Consider the following 23,386-nt stretch of genomic DNA (forward strand, 5'->3'; position numbering starts at 1 on the left):
CTTTGAATTCATGACATTCATTCCCCCTAAAAAACATGTGGATCAACAATGATTTAAATTGAGTATATTCTGTCGGTAGCACACTGACACAGTCATGTTTACTTTGGGGTTTCCTTCATTCCTCTGTTTTCTGATTTCCTAGCAAAGCCTCACCTTCTAAAGATGTTTAGGAACATGCCCCATTCTTCTCTTCACAAACATGACATCCACCTGCTATGAGTTACGAAGATGTGTTAAGCAACAGCATATGATCTGAGGTGTAACAGCGCCCGATGATTAAACACTTTTTGTCATACTTGTGAAACGTTTAGAGAAAGATGTTTTGGGGGAACAAGCGCAGTGCAGCATCATGCATTAATTAGTTGGTCATTTCATTATGAATGCAGGGGGAAAAAAAATCATTCTTCCTCACTCAGCCTGCACACTGTGGCAGTGAGTCTGATACAGCAGCTGTAAGTACAAGTTTTTGTTTTCCCAAAAATCTTTGAATCATGCAGTTATAGTGACTGTCAGACTGAGATTAATCTCACTTTCAAATGATACAAACACGTTTAAAACACAGTTACTTTATTCCAGAGCTACCCCACCTGTTATTTAAAGCATATCCAGGGTAGCAAGTGGAGCCGTGGTAAAGGACCTTAAAGTGATTTCCACGAATGTGTGGTTCTTTTAATTTTCCAACATAAAGACATGAGTGATGCTCTTTATTTGTTTGCATGTGAACCCGTTTATGCAAAAACGACGGGGCTGAATTGATTGAAACTCTAAACTGGAGCATGTGCCAAGAACATTGAACTGTAGAGGTTGTGGTGTCAGCTGGCGTTCTGGTTTCAGACACATTACTGCCATCTTCTGGTGAAGCTCTTGTATTGAAATATGAAAAGGCTGCCAAAAGTAATTTACCCCTGCATATTAATAAAGACAAATTACAGTTATCGCACTGCATTCTTGCCAGATTCTTTCTGAAATTGAAAATTTTAATTTATTTTATCTGTTTGGAACAATTAATTTCTGGAGATTCGAAACTAATTTAATTTCAGATGAAAACATCTTTATACACATTGCGCACACACACGCGCACACTTTCTCGGAAACGTGTTTTGCTGAAAAGATTCAAAATAATACACAATAAAATCTCAGTGAAATAATGATCTTTTTAAAAAGAATGTATTAGTGTGGGGTATCTGATCTTTAAAAAATTCAAACAGGTTATGCAACTTGCAAAGACAGGCTCCAAACATTTGACTACTTTTCCTGTTAAAAACTCAGTTGTGTGAAAAGCGGACACTGTTAGTTGACTTCATGCAGGATCATTCACCCACTTTGTTCTTACCCATCAGTTTATTTTGTGCACGGTTCATTTTTTCCCTCAGTCTAATGCCTTTTCAGCGTTTCACCTTAAATGTCATCGCATACTACTAATGCTCTTGGACACACTGCCATTTTTATGAAGTCTCACAATCTTTGTTATCACTTTCTCTGCAGACAGTTTCCTTTAACACTTGTTGCATTAAATACCAATCCAAAACTGAGAAAGCTGAGAATTTTACAGGCTCTTTGAATCATAGAAATGAGGAGGGTGCACTTTGCACTTTCATTGGAGAGAGTTGTAGTTTGTAGCCTGTTGTTCTACATGATTGATCTTTTACACAAATTTTAAACAAATAGCCTATACTTCAACTTAAATGTTTTGCTCAGTATTGCATACATTAGGATATCTAACAGTATGAGTGGCCTGTTCCAACAAATAAAATGTATGCATGCATGCTTGGGGCAATGGGAAATTTATTTATTTGTTCCTTGAAACCAAACAAAATGTATGCAGGTTCATTTCAGTTAATCTTATAGATTAACTGTCACATCATTAAGGATTCATCTCATTTGTGCAACTTTTAGAAGGTCAATGTGATGTGTATAGTCTAATGTCAAGTTACACTATGAATAAGAAGCATTGTTATTTTGGTATTTTATGTTGTTGCTGCTCCACAGAAGGTTGGTGTTTATTTGTTTAAACCTTGATATGACAATGATTTAGTGGGTTTGGATCAAATTGTTTCCTGTCAGTTACCAATTAATACAACATCACTGTGGGTGGAGGGAAAGCAGCTGTAAGACAAACGAACAAAGAGTCAAAGACATACACAAAAAAAAAAAAAAAAAAAAAAAAAAAAAAAGACTTTCCATCAGTACTGATGAGCCTTTGTAGTATTCACATTACAACCCAACACTGTAATGTGCAAGTTAGGTTAGAACAGTATTAATACAATACCCATATGGAGCAGATTAGACCCAAAACTGTAAGACTGTTCATGCTTCAGAAATATATGCAACGAGATTCAAATATTATGTTCTGTAGTTCAAAGCAGTTTCTTGAATTTAGGATTTTAAAAAAAAGAGAAAAAAGAAAAACAAGGACAGGACGGCCACAGAATGGAACAGAAATCAAACTGTAAGTCTGAAAGTGCAGTACAACTGCGGCGCTCGAGTCCCCCACACAGTCGCCCAGCCTTCTTTATGTGTCTTGTTAACTCCACAGCTGCAGAGTCCACGAGGGGAACTGGGGTTCTGTGCTTTTTTTGTCATCCCCACAGTCCTCAGCCATTGAAAATCTCAACGCATCCTGCTGTAGTTTGGTGCCTCTCATCGCAAACCACGAGGTTTCTTAAAAAGGGTCAAGTCTCACGTATGTTTACTGCTATTAGTCAACTGTCTCTTTGTAGGAGAGTCTCTTACTCTCTGGGCGACACAGTGGGTGTGGACAGGCACTCCACCGGGCAGACACACCACGCTGGGCTCGCTGAAGGTGTTGTGGCACAGGTGGCATCCCTTCTTTTCAGACACAAAGACGGGTTTCTTACACTCTTTCAACTGGATGAGGAAAAAAAAAAAAAAAAAGTAGAGAAAAAGAGTTTGATATTTTTTTATAACTGTTTTCATGGCTGTTTACCTGTTTATTTGATCATGAAACCAGAAAATTAAAAATGAAAGTGTTTCTTTAAGAGTAAGTGTAGAGCAGTTCTTTATGTACTTATCTAGCTTAATACCATCATGCATTTCTTACCCTATCGTGCAGCAGTTGAAGGTTTTCAGAGTGTGCGAGCCCTAAAGCGATCCTGGACGTGCGGCAGGCGTGCATGTTGGCCCTGATGGCTCGACCCAGAAAAGGACGCAGCAGCTGAAGCGACCAGCCTTCTGGCAGCATTCGCAGGACACGGACCGCATCAAACACCTCCCCGTGCCGATTTAGGAGGTCCACCGCCGCCATCTCCAGCTCTCCGCTGTCTCCCGATTGCCCAGGAGGGCTCCCATCCAAATACACCCCCAGCAGCAGGTGAAAGAGCTGCTGTCGGTACGCCGAATCTCTACTAGAAGAGGCCCATAAGCAGAAGGCCTCGGCGGACGGGAAGTCTCTGAGCTGGTGCACCAGAATGTGCAGCGCTTTGTCATGCTCCTCTAGTTTTCCATGTAGTGTTGCACGCTCTAGCAGCAGTTCTTCACGGTTCTCCATTTTAGCTGAACAGAGCACAAGAACACAAAACATTATGAAAATCTCCAAAATGATCTCCAGACGCACAATTAAATAAAAAGCAAGACCTCGTCAGAGCGCATCAATGACATCTCGTTCAAAATCTTTAAAGAGATGTTACAATGTAATTCCACAAGAAAACAGAAACGCCTGTTAGAGACAAACAAACATATTTTTCTCACCTAAAAGAAACTGTACACGGTATAGGTCGGACTCCCTGAGCAGGGCTTGAAGCCTTTCTCTAGCTTTGGTCAGCTGTTCCTCATCTTTTGGAGACTGTGACATCAAAGATAACACCCTCTCCAAGTACAACACAGCCAGATGTGTGTGGAACTTCTCCTTCTGCATCCACAAACATGAAAACAGTTCAAATTAAATAAGCTTTTAAAGATGCACGTCTGTAGATGGAAACCTAAAAATAAATCCATGATGAGAGTTGACCCCCAAAAAAAAAAAAAAAAAAAAACCATGTACAATGATTCCAAACTGCACTGTGATTCAAGTTTCTAGAATCTAATGTTAGCTAGAAAAATGAAAAAGGGGCATCATGGGGCCCACTTTCAGGAAACTACAACAGTGAAGCATGTCTGCAGCCCAAAGGTAAGACTGTGGTTTCACTGAGCAGCAGTGTTCAGTTGTGTGCAGTTTGCTGATCTGAAAACATTTATAGACTTCAGGCTTCAAGAACTCTTGAAAGCATTCATCCAACCATTTATAAAAAGTACTTATACTTAAGCTCCAAATTAAGGATGTGCACACCGTTTGGAGGCAACTTAATTCTGACAGCTCACAACTAGAAGGGGAAGTCGGGGAGACAGAGCTAACCACTGAAGCTACCATGTCTCATGTGAGCTGCTTCACTAAAATGCTTTCACATTTAGTCAAGTGTTCAAATGCATTTTCATGCCAGAGCCAGGGAACACTCATAATGAGGGACAATTTCTGGTAATGCCTTTGCCACCTTGCAGGAAAGGTTGGGTTTTATTTAACCTTAAATGTGACAGAAAGCAATGTTTACACTTCCTATTTTTCTGAATCCCCCGCTCACGCAACTGCAGAGGCTGTGCATTTGTGCTGCCAAAATACGAACAACCTACAGTTGAATATCACGCCTTCACGTCTCCTCATACTTAAACATTCTGTGGGAGTGCAGCCTGAGACCTGAACACTGTCTATCAGATATCACAGCTTATATTTTTGTACCTGCACCCTTTTCTCCAGCACCAGGTTCTCCAAGTAAAGCAGAAGCGCCTGGCTGTGCTTTCCCAGGTAAGTGATGACATCATCAGGGTTCAAATCCGGCTGGTCTTTACTGGTATGCCTCTTAGTGAAGACACGGACACCTATCTATGGGCAAGAAAAGAGATTAGATTACTACTTTACCTTTTGGAAAATGACTGGAATTTTTGCAAACTGTCTGCAGAGCAAAGCTCTAAGCTCTTTAAGACATTGTACAAGTACACTCAAACACTAGGACTAGGAAATATTGTGCAAGCATTGGCTAGTGACAGACAGCAAGACTCAAAAACTTCCAAGTGAGACCGGTATTAATAATTCTGCAGCAGCGTTACATTTTTGGTAACCTACGATGGGATCCTTCCGTAGGGCCCAGTCTGCATACTTCCATACAAGGTCCACATTAGAGGAGGTGCAGAGAAAGTCCACAATGTACTCAAAAAGATCAGATCTAGTAGGATCCTGCAGCTCCCCATCTGCCACACGAATCCACAACTATCAGAAAGATAAAGGGTTCAATTCATAAACATTGTAGTGGTGCAAATTCTTCAGTCATAAATCACTAATAGAAAAAAAAAAAAAAAAAATTGGCAAACATACCTGAAGTGCTGCTGAATCCTGACCATTATAATGATAGAGCAGTCCCAGCGCAAAATATCTTAAAGACAGAAAAGAGCTGAATGAAGCCAAAGCTGCCCTGGAGGATTACATTTTCTGTATAAAGCAATTAAATTGCCTTCCTAAACTGGACATAGTATTAAAGCTTTACCAGGGTGTTAATTAACAGTGTGGGAGGAAGGAAGAGCATTTACCCAATGAAGCCCCATCTCAGTCTGTCCCTCTAGTGAATTTTGTAGCTGTAATAATTAAAGTTCTAATGTTTCCCAGTCATTCCCAAGTGTTATTTTTGCTGCCAATTACTGAATTTTAAGCCTGATTTCATATGAAAGAAGTCAGACTAATTTACTCTAATCACTATTTATACAACAGTCAAACCATGCGCTCACACGGGCACGCACGCACACACTAGAAACCAAAGCTTTTAGGTCATTGTGCATGTTTATCAATGAAGCTACAATTAACAACATTTTGGAGACCATAACTTCACTCTGTGTTGGACCAATTTCTGAGTTTTTAATCATGTTAACATAAAAGATTAGATCGTAAGAGTATACAAACTTGTGATATTTCTCCAGCCATGGGACACTGTCTGCTAGCACGCAGGCATTGTCTGAAGCCAGGAGGTCTAAAAGGCTCTCGTGATCTTGTTCGGCATACAACTTTAACAGTGCAGTGTCCACATCCTCTCTACAGCCGTTCACCACCTCTGTGCTTCGTACCTGCGCGTACAGATAATGAAAACCATTAACACAAGACAAGTGTTAATGGTATAATTTTTAAAAGATCTGAATCCAGTTACCTCTCCTAAATAACTTATGAGGAACTTCTTGCATTGCAACACTTTCTCCTGGTCACCCTGTGCCAGATGATTGAGATCTGCAAACTCGTGGAGAGGAGGGTGGCACCGTGTGAATGAAGAGGAAGCTGGTAGCAGTAATGGGCAGAGAGATATCAGCTCCCGCACATCCAGCTGACCCTTCCTGAAAAGATCAAATAAATAAGAGTAAGGTCATAAAAACAGAACATCTCTAACTGGCATTTGTCAGAACTTTCAAAGTGGACTGAAAAGATGAGCTCACTGCAGACAGACATTTAAAGAGTCCGACAAAATGTACAAAATGTGGCTGTGCTGTAGAAGATTTTGAGGATTAGAGATAAACTAAGTTATGGTGAGTTATGTACTTCTTGCTAGACTAATTGCATGACAGCACAAAGCACTTTAACATTCAAGGAACTGAGTAACCCACGGCTGTATGTTCGTAAGTGATATTACAATATTAAAGACTTTCAATTAAAGCTGAAATTCTTCACTTAAAATCACATCTCCATTCCATGATCTAAAATCCACTGCAGATGTATTCAGAGACAAAAGTGGAAAGCACATGTCCCCTCCAAAAAAATAAATCTATCTTATGGACCTGATTGCATATAAAAAACAAAAAAAAAACAAACAAAAAAAAAAACTGGAGCCATTAAGAATGATTCTTTTAGAAAATATATTCCAGACATTCTCATAAATGTCAATAAAACTGTCTGATGACTTGAGCACTGACCCAGACTCTTACCAGAAGTGTTCTTTCGCTTCCAGAAACTGAAGCTGGCCAAACTGTATGAATCCGGCCTGCTGGAGGATTCGTTTGTGCAAATTCTGCAGAAGTAGAAAGTGACAATTTAGAAGTGAATCGAGTTTGTAGTTGTGAAAAATCTTCTCTTTAATGTAACTCAGCAAGATTACTTTAGTTTAGGAAGCAGAATTATCATATTAAGATTTTCTAATAGTGACAACAGGTGCACCGTGTGGCCAATATATCGTCTTCTTAAACATGATGTTACCTGGAACTTGTCTTTGGGAATATTTCGCTGCGCTCCCTCTGTGAGAATGAGCGCCTCCTCCACTCTGTGATTGGCCAGCAAGTCTTGAATCTGTCTTTCCAGCGGCAGAGGTACTAAGACGTACACGGCCTTAGTAGAAGCCAGAATGACCTTCCCTACAAAAAAACAACAACAAACAAACCCCAAAAACAGAGCACTGAGTGGTCAGACTGATTTTTCCTCACAATAGCTCCATAAATCGAAAGCTTTGCATGCACCTGATGATTGCAGCCAAACCAGGGATAATATATAGCGCACTGAAAGCAGCTTCAGAGAGCTTTAGCTCAGAGCTTCAAGTTCACTTTCAAGCACATGAGTGTCGTGTTGCACTTGAAGCTCAAAGATGACTTCATATTACTTCAATGCTTTTATTCTAAAGCCAAGCAGAATAAAAGTTTCATTTGAACACAGAACTGAAAAATCCTCTGTAGCAAGAAATGGTCGATAGTGCTTCAGATCCCATTAAGAGTTGAGACCTGAGTGCACAGCGCCATCCAGACGCTTTCTGATGAACAGTTTTGGTTACTCAGTCCAGTCAGCCAAAGCAATAACTATTTCCATCCCCATACCATTTATTAATCCTTTCCTGTTTTTCAAACCCACTTTTCAGGACCTCTTTGCATCAAGAAAGTAGCTGTTAGTTAAACCTAATCCTTGAGGAAATTAAAATGCCATTTACTTAAATAGTAATTCCTATTTGTGGTACCTTTTGGTAGACATTAGAAATAAGCAATATGCGAACATACCTTCAAAGTTTTGCAGAATATGGCCATCCCTGAATGAAAGGGTCTGTTTAAGTTGTTGGTCCAACATGCTGTGGATGGTGATGAAGCTCTCGTCCAACGCCACCACGTACGGAAAACACACAGCGGCACCAATCACGCTCTCTGACCACCTGACCGGAGCTCGCTGAGATACCCCCTCTGCATTGGCAAACATTCCTGGAGATGGGATGTGGAAAAGCAGTTTTAATGATCAACATGGACATGTAAAGTATAGGTGGGCGGACCGATCCAGATATCGATACCAGCCTTGGAATCGGTATTGGAACGATACTAACGCAATAGAGTTGAATTTTGTCTATAGCACATTTAAACAACAGAATGTGACCCAAAGTGCTTTTAGAGTGGCACATTTACATTCCAGGTCTCCAAAAAACCCCAGTTTTTAATATACATGAGTGTTTTGGTGCGTGTTTTGTTCTATTAACTAATTATGTAAAGAAACTCGCAGTGATTTAGTAGTCATGAAAATTTTTTCAGAATTTGAAATGAACAGTGATTCATCTCATAAATCATAACATATTGCTCTCCCCTGCATTGATTAAAAGTATTGGTATGGGCAACAATGGTGCCTCCTGCCTGCCCAGCAGGGTGACAACCATTCCCCCTCAGCTTTTTTACAGCTGACCAATAATAAAAAAAAAACCCAAGGTGATTCTTATTAATAAACAAGCATATGCACAGATGCTGTCACAAGTTACAGAACACAATTTGATCCTTCAGAGACAACCAATTAAACACAGTACTTTAATTTTAAGAAGAAATGCATATTTTCTCTTAAACAGCCCAAAAAATAAGTTTGCAGAATCACAACATTTAAGAGATAGCGAGCAAAACAACAAGCTCTTTATTTTGAGATGTTAGCCTGCAAAAAATGCCTGAAATGTATTTTTACACAGATGTGTGACAAATTAAAGAAAGGCTGAACCCGGAGTTCTGCAGTGAAGGGAGCTGGTGGCTCTGTTATGCTGTGGGGAGCAAAGTCCTTTACATGGTTTAGAGAGAGAAATGAAAAGCAACACAAAGCTGATGAACTTCATCCTGTGATGAAACATTTCTATGCCAATGGGAGTGGACCCTTCAAACATGACAATGCCTCTCACTGTCTTTATCAAACTATTTCATGAAGATTAGAATGTTTAATGTACAATCCTCTGTACTACAAAGCAGGATTTAGATTTATCCTGGTAAATTCACATTTAATTCAAGCAGGTTCAATTAAAAGAAACATTACTATGGAAACTTGTGCTGCAGGACAAACCTGCTCTAGAGTAGATTATTTTCAAGATAAGATATCAGTAGGTGTGAAATCACGGCGTACTGAACAATCACTTCTCCAGGAAAATCACTTCAATCATCCTTGGAGAGCCCTCGGGCCTTGGTGTGTGGGTAATAGGAGGATCAACAATATTATTAGTGTTTTTTTAAGCTTTAGTCTTTCTTTCCCCCAAAAAAGCATCAGTAATCTTGATTCAGAAAAATTCTGTTTTACAATCATTAATCCAAAACACAGCAACTATTTGTGCTTTTTGACCTCATATCAAATTTGCATGAAGACTAAGTTTGCATCTGGATTTGAAAGAATAAGTCTGTTAAACTACAGAGTCACAACTTTTGCAGCTTCAAACAGACTTTATTTAAACGTTTAATACAATACATCCTGCACAATGTATTTCTTCTCAGAAAAACACACTCGCACAGCTGATCTGTTCTTACTAAGGCCCCTTGTGTTGGAATTTCTTTTAATTTGTCACCCATTGAGATATTCTGGCAAGTTTTTCTATCTTAAAATTCCAAGTATTCACTGCAGGGACTCCGTTTTTGTTCTGACTTACCTAGACCACCAGGTGCTGCTAAGAGAAACTCCTCCCTGCCAATTCTCTTCACAATGGGTCTCCTCTCCTCGCTGTTGTAAGGGAAGAGGTCTTGGGAGGCTCCCGTGTTGTAGTTCAGGATCATATACTGTGTGGTAAGAGCCAGGCACAAGAAGTAACCGTCGAGACTGACAGCACAGGGCTGCTCGGGCGTTGTCAACTCTTTCACCAGCTGCACTCTGTCCTCGTATACCATGTAAATCTGGACCGTCCGCCGTTTGGAGGATAGCACGCCCATTTCGACACAGAACGGATCGGTGTTCACCGGGTTCTCGTTAACACAAAATGATGCCACGCCCCTGATCTTGGCTCCACCTCCACCTGCCGAGGGCACCGTTTCCAGCGTCACCATGTCAACGAGGAACACTATCCCTTCACAGAGCACTATGAGACGCTCCAGAGCAGAAGCAGCCCGCAGCTCAGCAACAGGTTTCTTGAGGCCAAGGTATTTGTGCAGCAACTTCTGAGCCAAGTAACCCGGCTTCCCTTTAGAGGAGGCGACCTCAGCCAGCAGAAAGTGGTGGATGAAGCAGTCATTGGTGCCCACGTACAAGTGCTTTCCACAGCATTCAATGCACTCAATGTTGATGCGAGCTTTGTCGCCCATGAGGAGATCTCGCTCCACAGCGGGGACTAGCTCAAAAGCCTTCACGCTCATCTTGGCCAAGGCATCTACAGGAGGTACAAAATAAGTTTGAATCAGCAAAGCTGCAGACAAATTCAAATAATCAATGAGAAAAGCAGACTGTACAACTTTTCCCTGTGATGAATCATTAAGTCTCTGGATATACTCAGCATATCATTTATTCATAAAACTATACATGTATGTGAAGTTTTACATGTGTGACGTGTGAGGCTGTGAGTGTAAGGCGCTTTAAAGCTGTTGATTTGAAAGGTCGATTCCCACGCCCTCCCATATCCATAAGCTTTGGGTAGTGATTAAAAGAACGATATCGGATACAAGTGGTAGAAACAAGCTTCCTTTGATGGGTGGTTGGGCTTTCCCTTAGAGGGTGAGGAGCTTGGTCGTTTAGGAGGAACGCTGGAAGTAGAGCCACTCCTCCTTATAGAAAGAAGCCAGTTAAGGTGCTGGACATCTAATTAGGATGCCTCCTAAACATCTTCTTGATGAGGTTTTGCAGGCATGTCCTACCAGGAGGAGACCCCAGGGCAGACCCAGGATACACTGGAGGGTTTACATCTCAACACTTTGATGCCTCCCTGCCAGGTGAGCTGAAGGAGGTAAAGAAAAGGAAGGTTTGGGCTTCCCTACCTACCTGCTGTTCCTACAACCGAGAGCCTGATAAAGGGCAGAAGGTGGATGGAAGGAAGATACTGTTTAAGACGTTTTGTCTTTAAGATAAGGAGATTGACATTTCTTGAAAATCTCTCCTTGACAGTACAGCTGAGGATTGCTGGTGTTTACATTTAAAGGCATGAGACTTGGATCTTGGGTTGCCTGAAAGCTTATGTGCTCTGACACAAAAAGATTAACAAAGCAGATATACGTCTTTATATCAACAGCACAATTTTATTGAGTGTCCTGTTGCACTACTATAGTAACACTTTATCATAAAGTTTACCAATTTATATTTGACCTATTAGGGGATTGCTTTCCTCACACCCTCATGCTCAAACAGTAGGAGCTAATGATGTTAGCACTAGCTAGCTTCCCAAACCCAGAGGCAGCAGCGAAAAAAAATAAATAAATCACTGTTGACAGTGAGTGTCTGAAGGTGAGACATTCGTCATTAGGACATGAGTCATGTGAGGAAGTCGTGGCCAGTTTTTAATCGGATAGGTTGTTTCAGTACCACGTACCTGAGCTCTTTCGGCTAAAGTTAGCTTCTACACAGTGTTCTCTTGCTATGCTAACGCTAGCAAGCTAATTTAAAGCTAGGCTACATTTGCAGTGTGGTTAAAGCTCCAAGGCTACAACCCTCACGGAGTGTCCGCCCAAGGAAAATCAACCTGTTTTCCAGTCAATCTCCCCTTCACTGACATGATGCTCTGTGCGCCCACACCCTGCCCAGTTTCTCCCGGAGCAGCTGGCGTAGCCAGCAGACCTACCTATCAATGCAGGCGGCGCTCGGGACGGCAGGCCGGAGTCACTACACGCAGAAAAGCCTCAGTACTCCGAAAACCAGTACATGAACTCACACCTAAACGTCAACACTGCCATGCTGCTCGGGGTCTCTACCCCACCGACAGCCGGATAATACAAGCTGAATGGCAGCCAGCGAGTTCCTGCTTATCCAATATGAAACGCCGCCCATTTGCATTGCACCCCTGCTGGCTGCAGGTGATATAGTGGTGCGTTCACTGTTGTTACGAGTTTTTCAACAGTAGCCACTTCTAAGAAACCACCTGGAGCAATGTTATTGTGAGGCAGATGCATCACCGCTATTCATTGTTTACCTCTCCACATATAAAATATTTAAACTAGACAGTCTAAGGAGCTTGGAAAGAAAAACGTCTGGACTTCCAAGCTCCTTAGACTACGATGACCCGGATGACTGAGAACCTTCACAGACATTTAAACTAAACACAGATGTATCAATATATTTCAGTGATTAACAATTAATATCTCTGGTGATGCTCATAGCTGACAAGTGCGTTACAATGACAAGAGCCAAACAAATATCAGAGGTGATTAAGTGTCTCTAAACTGGTCCTAGCAGCATGTGTGCAAGAAAATGCATGCCATAACAGTAAACGTGTACTCAGTAGAATTAGTAAGGGCTGCTGTTGCATTTAAAGTCATCCAGACTCACTACCTCTGCTCCTCACTGTTACACCCATCTCCTTCTCATTCATTCTGTCATGCTTCCACTGACTTTCATTCCTCTTCTCTCCAGAGAACGCCTCAATTTTTCCTCCGTAGAGTTCTTATTATGACTAAAGCTTCTTAATTTAATGACTAATGCAAAAAAAAAGTTGCTGTCCTTTTGATGGCAAACTGATTTATTGTTACTGATATTTAAGTTAACTACACAGTATCTTAGAATATTTGACCAATTTGTTCTGACAGTAAAATGCACCATATGTCACTGAACGCAACCCGGCCGGTTTTCACCCAAGATGCACCTGTCCAACTGAACCGTCTGAGAAAAGCCATTTTGTTGTGCTAGCTAGCTTCATGGTAAAGAAAGCCAGCAGTAATTTGGGATTTTTATGTCAGCGCTAACGATGTCGCGTTTATGTGTTAGTGTACTGTCGCAAAATACAACAGTTAAACTCGTGGAGGCCTGTAAGTAGCCGATGGAGATATGAACTAGCTTATGAAGCTACGGCGCTGAGGAGAAGACGAAAAGTGTTTGCTAAAGTGTGCTGCAGGTTCAGATAACATACTGTTAGCTAGCAGTGTGTTTACTTAGGTAGGAGAGTGGCACATTTACCAGGTAGGAGGTAGTTATGTTTTCGGATTAGTTAACCTCGCGCTAAGTCATTTTTTCCCGTGAATGTGTTTTAAATAGGCTGCGAGTGCCTGTGCTGTCAACCAAAGACAAGTAGCTTAATATAGAGGCTGCCCCCCCTGACAGCGAGTAAACATCCCGGCAGTAAGTTAGCAAAACACTTGAACCATACAGCGATAAGCCAAAGCGCTAATCTGATAATGGCAGAGGACACCCGACAGGACAAGAGGGCCAGCTTCTCTATAACGGAGCACAGTGCTAACGGGATGGCCAGGACCTCCGCTGTGGCCTCAGGCAAAACCGGCACGTCAAAGAAACTAGTGATCAAAAATTTCAAAGGTACTGTCACTGAGCCTCTTCTAATGCGTTACCTAACAGCAGCAGTTACACAGAGATACCATAGCACGACATACGATGTTGCTTTCAGATAATGCCTGTAAAAAGATAAACAAACGAAAAAAAGTTAGTGCCCTGCTCAAGCACTCACATGTCACCTTTAACCAGGGCTTGCTCCTGATAAACTGATATGCATTTTCCATTATGCTGCATATCTGTTTGTGCCAAATCCACCAGCCATGGAGTTTTGGGCCACTCCTAAATCCCAGCACCTGTTGGATAAAGTAAAAGCGCGAGGTTTTATATCTGACATAACTAATCATTGAACGAATTGATCGTCTCAAAGATACTGCTGTTCTGTCAGTCCATTATTTCGCACCAAAAAGGGTGGGTGGGTGGGAAACTTAAATAAGAGGTTTACTTGTTTTAAGTCAAGGTTGATGTTAATATTGAGAAGTTACAGCACTTCACTTTACAATTAACCATTTACTTTGGACATTTTAGAAATGAAATTTTTTTTTGTGTGGAAAAAGATCGGCAAATAAATAAATGTTAATAAATGATTGAGTCAGAGAGACAAGTAAATTTGCTTTGTTCAATTTCCAGCAGGATAAATGTTTATTTGCCAACATAGCTGAGAGTCCAAAGTGTGTGGAGGTACTCCCTCTTTAGGTTATTGTCGGTCGTCCCAGTGTTGATGGCTTCATAAATACAGTAAAGCTATTGTGGAGTTGTATCAAAACTTCCTTTCCTTACCTTCAACATATGACAGAGAACTTTGAAAATGTCATTGAACATTTATCCATCAGGTTTTATCATTTCCACATTTAGAGCATTTGTAATAAACATGGTAATATATGATGTGCCCACATCCTAGTATGGTCATATTTTAGTCCTATAAGTGAGTCTTGTTGTATTTTTGTAAACAGATAGGCCAAAACTAGCAGAGAACTACACCGAGGACACGTGGCTGAAGCTGCGAGATGCGGTGGGTGCAATCCAGAACAGCACCTCCATCAAGTATAACCTGGAGGAGCTCTATCAGGTTTGCTGTTTGTCTTTTTAACTATCAAACTAGAATTAGACGTATTTTCTTCACACCCTGAGTAATGTGTTGCACTGCCGGGCCTTAAAAACATGTTGGTACAGAACAATTGAGCATGTCAAGCTCAAATGCTTTGCAGTCTCGACATTTTTTAACACCATAAAGCCACAGAATATTAAATGAGTCTGAAGTTGAAGAACAGCCGAGGATTAAAATAAACTTGTGAAGACTTGTCATTTGTTTTGTGCGTGTTGCATCACGTGCAGGACGTCTGCTGATGTGTTTGTTTGCTTTTAAACTGTTATGCATCTCAAAGGCTTTCACCACATTTTCACATAATTCTATGTTTGTGTTTCACTAATAGTGTTAAAGTCAATGTTATTATTCTCCAAATCACCTGTCTGTCCTGTGTTTTCTTTGTTTCTGCTGCACTTGAAGGCGGTGGAGAACCTGTGCTCGTATAAAGTCTCACCCACTCTGTACAAGCAGCTTCGGCAAGTCTGTGAAGATCACGTGCAGGCCCAGATCCACCAGTTTAGAGAATATCCTTTTTTATGTGCACAGGCATGTCAGGCAATCTATGTGCTAAACGTGCTGAAATATTGAAGCAGGTAGGATCTGTCTGATATCTTCTTTACTAAAAACCAAAATGATTCTCAGCTAACTGTGGAGTGAAATCCTGTCAGTATATGTTATATGCACTGACATGATAATAACAAGTTTCTCACTATAAGAGATAAACATCTAAATTAGTTCAGTTGGGTGAGGGTTAAAATCTGTAACCGGACACTAGTTTCCAGATGTTGTTCATCTGCGTGCAGACAAGAGTTGGGTATTGCTTATATAGTGAGTAGCAATTTGTTTGAGATCTGCTGCACACAGATAAGATAAAGCAGTGCTCCACTTTGTTTATAAATCTGCAGTTGGGACCTCAAGGTGGATTTTGCTTGGAATTTATTGGTAGCTTTACTCTTTCAATGATATCTGGGGTCTGCTGGCAGACGTCAAGCGATGCTCAATGTGTAGTTTGGCACCTACACTGTAGGTCTTTGCATGTATAGGTTTGATTGAATTTAATAATCGCATTTAATAACACTGGTTGGGCAGCTTTTTGAAGTTTGTTCTTTTAAGTATTAAGAGGAAGTTAGATAAACATGCTTTGTCACTATATCTCATTAGAGGTACTGTAATATTATTCAGAGCTGGGGTTTGATGCCTCAGTAAAAGATTTTCTTTAACTTGAACCTCACAGAGTCTTTGGACAACCTTTCCTTCCTGAAGCGAATGAATCGCTGCTGGCAGGACCACTGTAGGCAAACTGTGAGTGTGATGTTTGATAGATATGCATTTAAATATGCTCTGCTCAAACCTTAGTGGACTGTAGGAATGTTAATCTAATGATTCTCTGTAGATAATGATCCGGAGCATCTTTCTCTTCCTGGATCGTACCTATGTGCTGCAGAACTCTCTACTCCCTTCCATCTGGTAAAATTATAGTTAATTCAAGTCACTGTGTCTTTAAAGATGTTCCCAGAAAGCTGATGTTATGTATTCGCTGCAGGGACACCGGTTTGGAGCTGTTTCGCACCCACATTGTGAGCGACAGTGCTGTTCAAAAGCGAACAGTGGAAGGCATTTTGGAGCAGATTGAACTGGAGCGGAACGGAGAGACCGTGGACCGGAGTCTGCTTAGGAGTCTTCTTGGCATGCTGTCAGACCTGCAGGTACACAATCGCCTCTTCGTCACGTGCGCGCTTAGAGTGCATGCCAGTATTTCTCCATCATGACTCTCAACTCTTGTTAGGTTTACAAAGACTCCTTTGAGGAGAGATTTTTGACTGAGACCAATCGTCTGTATGCAGCAGAGGGACAGCGTCTGATGCAGGAGAGAGACGTGAGTGAGACCACCAGTGGGTGTGTGTGTCATGTGATTGTCATCAGCAGTACTGAGTGTGTGTGTTTGTGTGTGTTCAGGTACCCGAGTACCTGCACCACGTGGCTCGTCGGTTGGAGGAGGAAAATGATCGAATCGTGAGCTACCTCGATCAAAGCACTCAGTAATGTTTTTTATTTATTTACTTATTTATTTATTTGGATTTTTATTATATTATGGCATATTACTGAGACATCCAACATCAGCTATACCAGCTTATCCTTTTCAAGGGTTGCTGGAGCTTAAGGAAGGTAAAATTGCCTACTCACCATTTAAAACAGCTCTAAAGCAACATTCAGAAAGAACATTTAAAAACCATTCATTACCATATAGTGATATAGAAACTGCTAAATGGGGTTTAGTTTTGAGTCAGAAGACCAGTGGTGCCTTAAAGTGTCAACAAGCACTGTTATAGAAGATTGCAATCACAAACTTTGACACTACTACACTATTTTTTCTTCCACAACTACCCATGCAATCAGAAAGTTCTTCTTTTGATTCTATTTAAATAAAAAAAATCTACATGTTTTGGTTGGTTTACTCATTTATGATTGTCTCAGTCTCACCCTGGAAGTTCCCTTCTGACCACGTGCAGCTTTGCATCTGCATTTTAACTGTGCAGCTCTAACTTGCACAAAATGCAAATTGATGTGAGCGTTTATGTAAAGGATCATCACTGTGGATGAGAACTCTGACCACAACTCAGACATCAAACAGCATGTTTCAGTAAAACAGTCCACAGTCTGCAAGCCCGTATGAGGTGCTTGCTCCTTATTTTTCCATTGTCCACAGGGTTGTGCAGGACTTACTGATTATATTTGGTGCACATAACTTGAATTTTTTTAGCCCCACGAACACACCACTACTGAGCACCAGCTAAATTTGTTTCCTTCTGACTTCATCCTCCTCTTCAAATTGCAATTTAAGCTGAAGGATCTTTTGACGCTATGGGGGAGGGAATCCAGTGTGCATCACAAAAGTGCATCTGCATATGGAACAAACTGGATTCCCACAGAGCCATTTAAAAAAACAGCAGTCATGCTGGAAGTGGTGAATGAATTCGAAAGGAGACGATCCTGAAGGAATAATTGGCTAAATATTTATTATTTGTTTTTCTTATATTGTTTTCTTTGTTTCACAGGAAACCTCTCATTAGCTGTGTTGAGAAACAGCTGTTAGGAGAACATATGACTGCAATACTGCAAAAGGGTATGTCTGTGTGAAAGGTTTTGCAAACAACCACAAACAAACAGACGTGGTGCTGGGTTTCTGTTAAACTGGTACACATCAGTATTCTTTTCTTTTTTTTGTCCTTTAGCAACTTTTTTAGTGCTTTTTCTTTTTTAGTTGAGCTGTCCTGCCTGTAGAGCTGTACCCTGTTTTTATGCACACAATTAAACATTTTCAGTATGTAAAATGCACTCATGTTTGTGACAGGTCTGAGCACTCTGCTGGATGAGAATCGTGTGACTGAACTCACCCTCCTCTACCAGCTCTTCAGCAAAGTGAAGGGAGGACTTCCCACACTGCTGCAGTTCTGGAGGGATTACATCAAGGTACACACAAGACCCAACACATTTGCAGACATCAACACAAATCATGACTGTCCAAATAAATGTGTCCTGGTCTTTTTGTGTCTAAGACGTGTGTATGTACACTGTGTTTGGTTTCAGTCCTTTGGAGGAGAGATTGTATGCACTCCGGAGAAAGACAAAGACATGGTACAAGACCTGCTGGACTTCAAAGACAAGATGGACAACGTGGCACAGAGCTGCTTTGCACGCAATGAGAGCTTCATCAATGCCATGAAGGAAGCTTTTGAAACTTTCATCAACAAGAGGCCCAACAAGCCTGCAGAGCTTATCGGTAGGCCAGGCCATGTAATGATGAATTAGTTTCAGTAATTTAGATTTTTAAGAGTTTTAGAAATATAAAACACTACCTTTGTGCACTTAAATGAATTTACACAGCTCATTTTAATGCGATTTTCATTAGTTCCAGCATGTGATAACCGCTTTTGTGCTTTAAATGCAGCTAAATACGTGGATTCTAAGTTAAGAGCTGGGAACAAGGAGGCTACGGAGGAGGAGCTGGAGAGAATACTGGATAAGATAATGATAATCTTCCGCTTCATACACGGTTAGTTATATTTAATGAATATGTCAGTGTTTGCTTTTCACCCAGTTAGTCTAACTAGTGAATAGGACGTTTGTTTCTGTCTGACGCCTCTTGATCTGTTTTGTACAACCAGGAAAAGATGTGTTTGAAGCTTTTTATAAGAAGGACTTGGCCAAACGCCTGCTGGTTGGCAAGAGTGCCTCTGTTGATGCTGAGAAGTCCATGCTGTCCAAGCTCAAACACGGTAAGTCTCTAGTCCAATATCTTACATAGTCTATAAACAGATGCGAGTCCACTTGTAGTCCAAGATCTGTTAACCAGTCAGACTCCAGCAGGCTTTAGCAGAATGCAGTTAAAAAAAATAAAAGTGACAACATCAGCAATTGTCTGATGACAGTTTAACCTTTGATTAGATTTTAAAAACAATGACTCTCCTACAGAAAAGGAAATCTTGAACTGGATTTCCGTAATCCGTGATCCAGTTATCCTGTTTATACTGGAAACCCTGAACAATTGTCTGTTGCTCTTGTATGCTGAGTCAGCAGAGTAGCTGTTTTTTTTTAAGGCAGATGGGAAATGTTTCACACCTCACAGTCAGCACGTTGCTGTTAATCAACATGCATGCCTCACTTATAGATATATGCTTGATGTTTTAGAGCAGTTAGATGCATCTAACAGTTTCCTCATGAGGAAACTGGCCTTTTGGTTGACCTTCTCCTGTGCATGCAGTATATTCTGAAATTTGGTTAGTGCTGCTTTAACCGCAGAGAGGATCTTTATGTTGCATTAACAGCAGTAATAGCAGCAGCAGCTCTAAATAAGGTTCTAATATGAAGTTAATAATCCTAATATAGACTCTCATGGGTGTCTGTGGTAATGTGGTGGTGTGAGAAGCAGCCAGCTGTAATATTCATGGTCTTGACTTCCTGCAGAATGCGGGGCGGCGTTTACCAGTAAACTCGAGGGGATGTTTAAAGACATGGAGCTGTCCAAAGACATCATGATCCAGTTCAAACAGGTACCTGAATTCTTCATGCACATAAACAAAACTAGATATATGAAGAAGCTTCTCGTATGAGAAGTCCATTCGCTTTTTTCTCCCCAAGCTCCTGAAAAATAGATATTGTTGATCTTTGTAGATGCACTCCATTTTATTTGTGTCTCTAAATGCTCTTGTTAATGCATCATTGTAAAACAATTGTTCTTTTTTAACTCAGTATATACAGAACCAGAGTGAGCCAAGCAACATAGAACTTACTGTGAACATCCTCACTATGGGCTACTGGCCTTCATACACACCCATGGAGGTGCACCTGCCCACAGAGGTAAGCAGCTTTGCAGGTCTGGCACACCAATACACTTGACCAGTGCATGAAACAAAACAAATCAGCTGATCCGATCCAAGACAGTGTTGATACAAATAATATTTTTATGTTCTGGTAGATGGTAAAACTCCAGGAGGTGTTCAAGCTGTTCTATCTGGGTAAGCACAGTGGGAGGAAGCTGCAGTGGCAGCCCACACTGGGCCATGCTGTACTGAAGGCAGAGTTTAAAGAGGTAAGAGCCTTGTAAGAGATAATGGAGCATGGAGAAGGTGGATGCACTGGGCTGAGAAAACATCTGGACTGCACCTGGATTTAAAATGATTACCTTATCCTGCAGGGTAAGAAGGAACTGCAGGTCTCCTTGTTTCAGACGCTGGTACTGCTCATGTTTAATGAGGGAGAGGAGTTCAGCATGGAGGAGATTCGGGCTGCCACTGGCATAGGTAACGCTTGTCTTTATACAGTTTAACCGTTCTGTTTGGGGAGGGGTACCTGCTGTATCTCATGGCTGCTCTGTTATCCCTCACAGAGGAGGGAGAGCTCAAGCGTACGCTGCAGTCTCTGGCCTGTGGAAAGGCACGTGTTCTCAACAAGAACCCTCGAGGGAAAGACGTGGAGGACGGAGACCGTTTCAACTTCAACAATGATTTTAAACATAAACTGTTCCGCATCAAGATCAACCAGATCCAAATGAAGGAAACGGTAAATATAACGTCTTTTTGGTTGTTTTTTTCGTTCACTAGTTGTGGTTGGGTTTTTTTGTTCTTTTTTTACTCATCACTTGCTTATTTGTTTTCCCTACAGGTAGAGGAGCAGGTGAGCACCACAGAGCGCGTGTTTCAGGACAGACAGTATCAGATCGATGCAGCAGTGGTGCGCATCATGAAGATGAGGAAAACCCTCAGTCACAACTTGCTGGTATCGGAGCTCTACAACCAGCTGAAGTTCCCTGTCAAGGTGATCAAGATTAAGCCTGTTTTTATGGGCTTTTTTAAATTAATTAATTAATTAATTTTATTTCCCCATGCACCTAAAGCTCATCTGACTCTCCTTACTCTCCACAGCCGGGTGATCTGAAGAAGCGGATCGAGTCGCTCATAGATAGAGACTACATGGAACGTGACAAGGAGACTCCTAACCAGTACCACTATGTTGCCTGAAGGGGTACCGCTGTCACCGCCATGCTTTTTTCACAGCAAGTGTGCAGCTGGCCCCGTAGCACAGGACTACAGCCCCTCAGCCACCCGACTCTCCTCTGGTGCCCATCTTTCCCTCCGTCCACTCTCCTGGACACAAGGTCCAGATGACACAAAGCTCCAGAGAGACGAGAGACACTTGGCTGTGCTGCTCCCATTCTGCAATATCCTTAGTGGGACTCTAAGATTGGGCTGGAGGAGTGGCCCAGGTTGTTGTTGATGGTTGATTTATGTGACTTGCAAATCTGCTAATGCAACACACAACAGAAAATAACTAGCACTTTCCTCTGTTTTTGTTTAGTTTTGTTTTCCCCTCAGATTGGATTATTTTTCTCCATGTCATTCTAACATCACTTATTTTCTACTATAGGTGGTTTGTCTTGAGTTTTAAGAGTTATGTTTTTTTTGGTTGTTGTTTTAGATGTTTTCCTTATGAACGGCTGCATAAACTGCTGAGTATAAGCCTGACTGGCTGGTTACTTGAGACAGCTGTTGAGGATGAGACGAGTAAAGAGCACAGATGCTAAAACATATGCAGGCAAGCTGCTCGGGTATTACGTTTGGCATCTTTGTTATTTGTTTTGACCAAAATGTCCAAATGTTCACTGTCATGTGCTGATGTTTTCGTAGACCAGATTGTATTCTGTGTAGGAGTGCGGAAAGTGAAGCTGAATAAATGGGTATTTAATGATTCAGTTGGTGATGTGTGCATGTGTGATGTGTAGGGGTGGGCGGATCCAAATATTGATAGTAAAGATACCAACACTGGTTTTGGTATTGAACTGACACTAGCGAGATTGGATCAATACTCCTGTTGAAGCTTGGTTTAGACTTCTGTAGGAAATCTATGTCCTAACTTCAGCAAAACTGGAAACTCCTTTTACTGAACACTTCAGATTTCCACATCGTTTGAGACATAGTAAAGATTATTTACACAGTGCTTTTTAAGGCAAAAAGCCTCCACAAAATACTTTAGAGAGGCATGAAAAACAAGGACATAGTAAACACAGCTAAATCAAGTGAAACAACACAAAACCATTACCGACATCCCTGTCAGAATAGATGGGTTTCCAGCTTTTTTCTTTTTTTCTTTTTTTTAAGGATGCTGTAAAGTCATGGGTGGAAAGAGAGAGAGGTAAGCGGTTCCACAGTTTTGGCGCTAAGGTTTAGAATGCACAGCCTTCCTTAGTTTTCAGATGGGTATGTGGAATCACCGGAAGACCTCTGTCTGCGGACCTAAGGATCCAGTTTGGAGAACAGGGAATAGATTGGCGATATAAGTGGGGGCCTCACTTCATAAGGCCATAAAAGTAAGAAACAAGATTTTAAACGAATATCTACACCAAACTGATAGTCAGTGGAGAGTGACAGAGACATGAAACTGAGAGGATGACGTAAACCCTCAGCACAGAGAGAGAGAGCCCACTGTCACAGTTCTTTCAGAGAGGCAAAGAATAAACAGGTAGCACATATTGTGGGGAAAGTAATGTCTATTTCATTTCTATAGCACATTTAAACAACAGAATTCGACCTAAAGTGCTTTAAAGAGAGCCAAATATACATTCTGGTTCTCTCAAACAAACAGTTTCAAAGTACAAGATAGCCGAAAGGTGTCTTATTGTGCTAATGAATTATTCTGGAAAGCGAAAATCAGCGTTCTAGTGGTCATTATAGGGCAAATTGATGATTATTCATGTCATTAATCATGATGCCAAAGTTCAAAATATCGGCACTGGTATCAGATCGATACTAAAAATGTCTGCATTCTGATTTTATAGATTTTTGTTAAAAAAAAAACCCATTGTAAAAACATTAAACAAAACAAGTGACTGTGGGTCCCTTGTTAAAAAGGATGGCCGAACTGTACACTAAAATGTAGCAGGGCCCTCTGAGTTCCTTCTAGGGTTTGGCATGCCCTCGTGAATTGAAGGTGTCAGCTGACTGCCCACAACACTCACTTAGCAGAGTGCACGGCATAGAGTGGAGGCGCCTTTCACGTGCTACACCCTCATATAAAAAAAATATATACAGAGTTCACTGTGCTGTAGGTCGCACACATGGTATAACGAAAATCTAAAATTCCATAAGTGGTTTAAAATGTTCTTT

General features: G+C 41.2%; 2 protein-coding genes across 4 annotated transcripts; one reads left to right on the forward strand and one right to left on the reverse strand.

Moving 5' to 3' along the window:
* Positions 1 to 1,166: 1,166 nt before the first annotated feature.
* tgfbrap1 (transforming growth factor, beta receptor associated protein 1) lies at positions 1,167 to 13,938 on the reverse strand. Of its 2 annotated transcripts, none has more exons than XM_025905559.1 (13): positions 13,815 to 13,938; positions 9,873 to 10,583; positions 8,002 to 8,196; positions 7,217 to 7,371; positions 6,949 to 7,031; positions 6,183 to 6,363; positions 5,942 to 6,102; positions 5,363 to 5,420; positions 5,114 to 5,257; positions 4,730 to 4,873; positions 3,709 to 3,868; positions 3,062 to 3,513; positions 1,167 to 2,868 (listed from the first exon to the last, which is right to left on the reverse strand). In XM_025905559.1, exons 1-13 carry the CDS (start codon positions 13,864 to 13,866, stop codon positions 2,680 to 2,682), a joined length of 2,685 nt encoding a protein of 894 aa, XP_025761344.1. In that variant the 5' UTR covers positions 13,867 to 13,938; the 3' UTR covers positions 1,167 to 2,679. The 2 variants fall into 2 exon arrangements, with proteins under 2 accessions (XP_025761344.1, XP_003445767.1); XM_003445719.5 differs by lacking the exon at positions 13,815 to 13,938 and adding an exon at positions 11,982 to 12,218.
* cul4a (cullin 4A) lies at positions 12,992 to 21,975 on the forward strand. 2 transcript variants are annotated; one of them, XM_013271656.2, is made up of 21 exons: positions 12,992 to 13,288; positions 13,388 to 13,666; positions 14,593 to 14,708; positions 15,147 to 15,250; positions 15,959 to 16,028; positions 16,120 to 16,193; positions 16,270 to 16,432; positions 16,513 to 16,602; positions 16,683 to 16,765; positions 17,783 to 17,850; positions 18,079 to 18,197; positions 18,315 to 18,507; positions 18,676 to 18,780; positions 18,893 to 19,003; positions 19,692 to 19,777; positions 19,977 to 20,084; positions 20,203 to 20,316; positions 20,422 to 20,527; positions 20,614 to 20,786; positions 20,889 to 21,041; positions 21,149 to 21,975. In XM_013271656.2, the coding sequence occupies exons 2-21, from the start codon at positions 13,528 to 13,530 to the stop codon at positions 21,242 to 21,244; spliced, it is 2,271 nt and encodes a 756-aa protein (XP_013127110.1). In that variant the 5' UTR covers positions 12,992 to 13,288; positions 13,388 to 13,527; the 3' UTR covers positions 21,245 to 21,975. The 2 variants fall into 2 exon arrangements, with proteins under 2 accessions (XP_013127110.1, XP_005466928.1); XM_005466871.3 differs by having other exon boundaries at positions 12,992 to 13,666.
* Positions 21,976 to 23,386: the final 1,411 nt, after the last annotated feature.

The sequence above is a fragment of the Oreochromis niloticus genome, linkage group LG1, assembly GCF_001858045.2.
Source record: "Oreochromis niloticus isolate F11D_XX linkage group LG1, O_niloticus_UMD_NMBU, whole genome shotgun sequence".
NCBI classification, from domain to species: Eukaryota; Metazoa; Chordata; class Actinopteri; order Cichliformes; family Cichlidae; genus Oreochromis; species Oreochromis niloticus.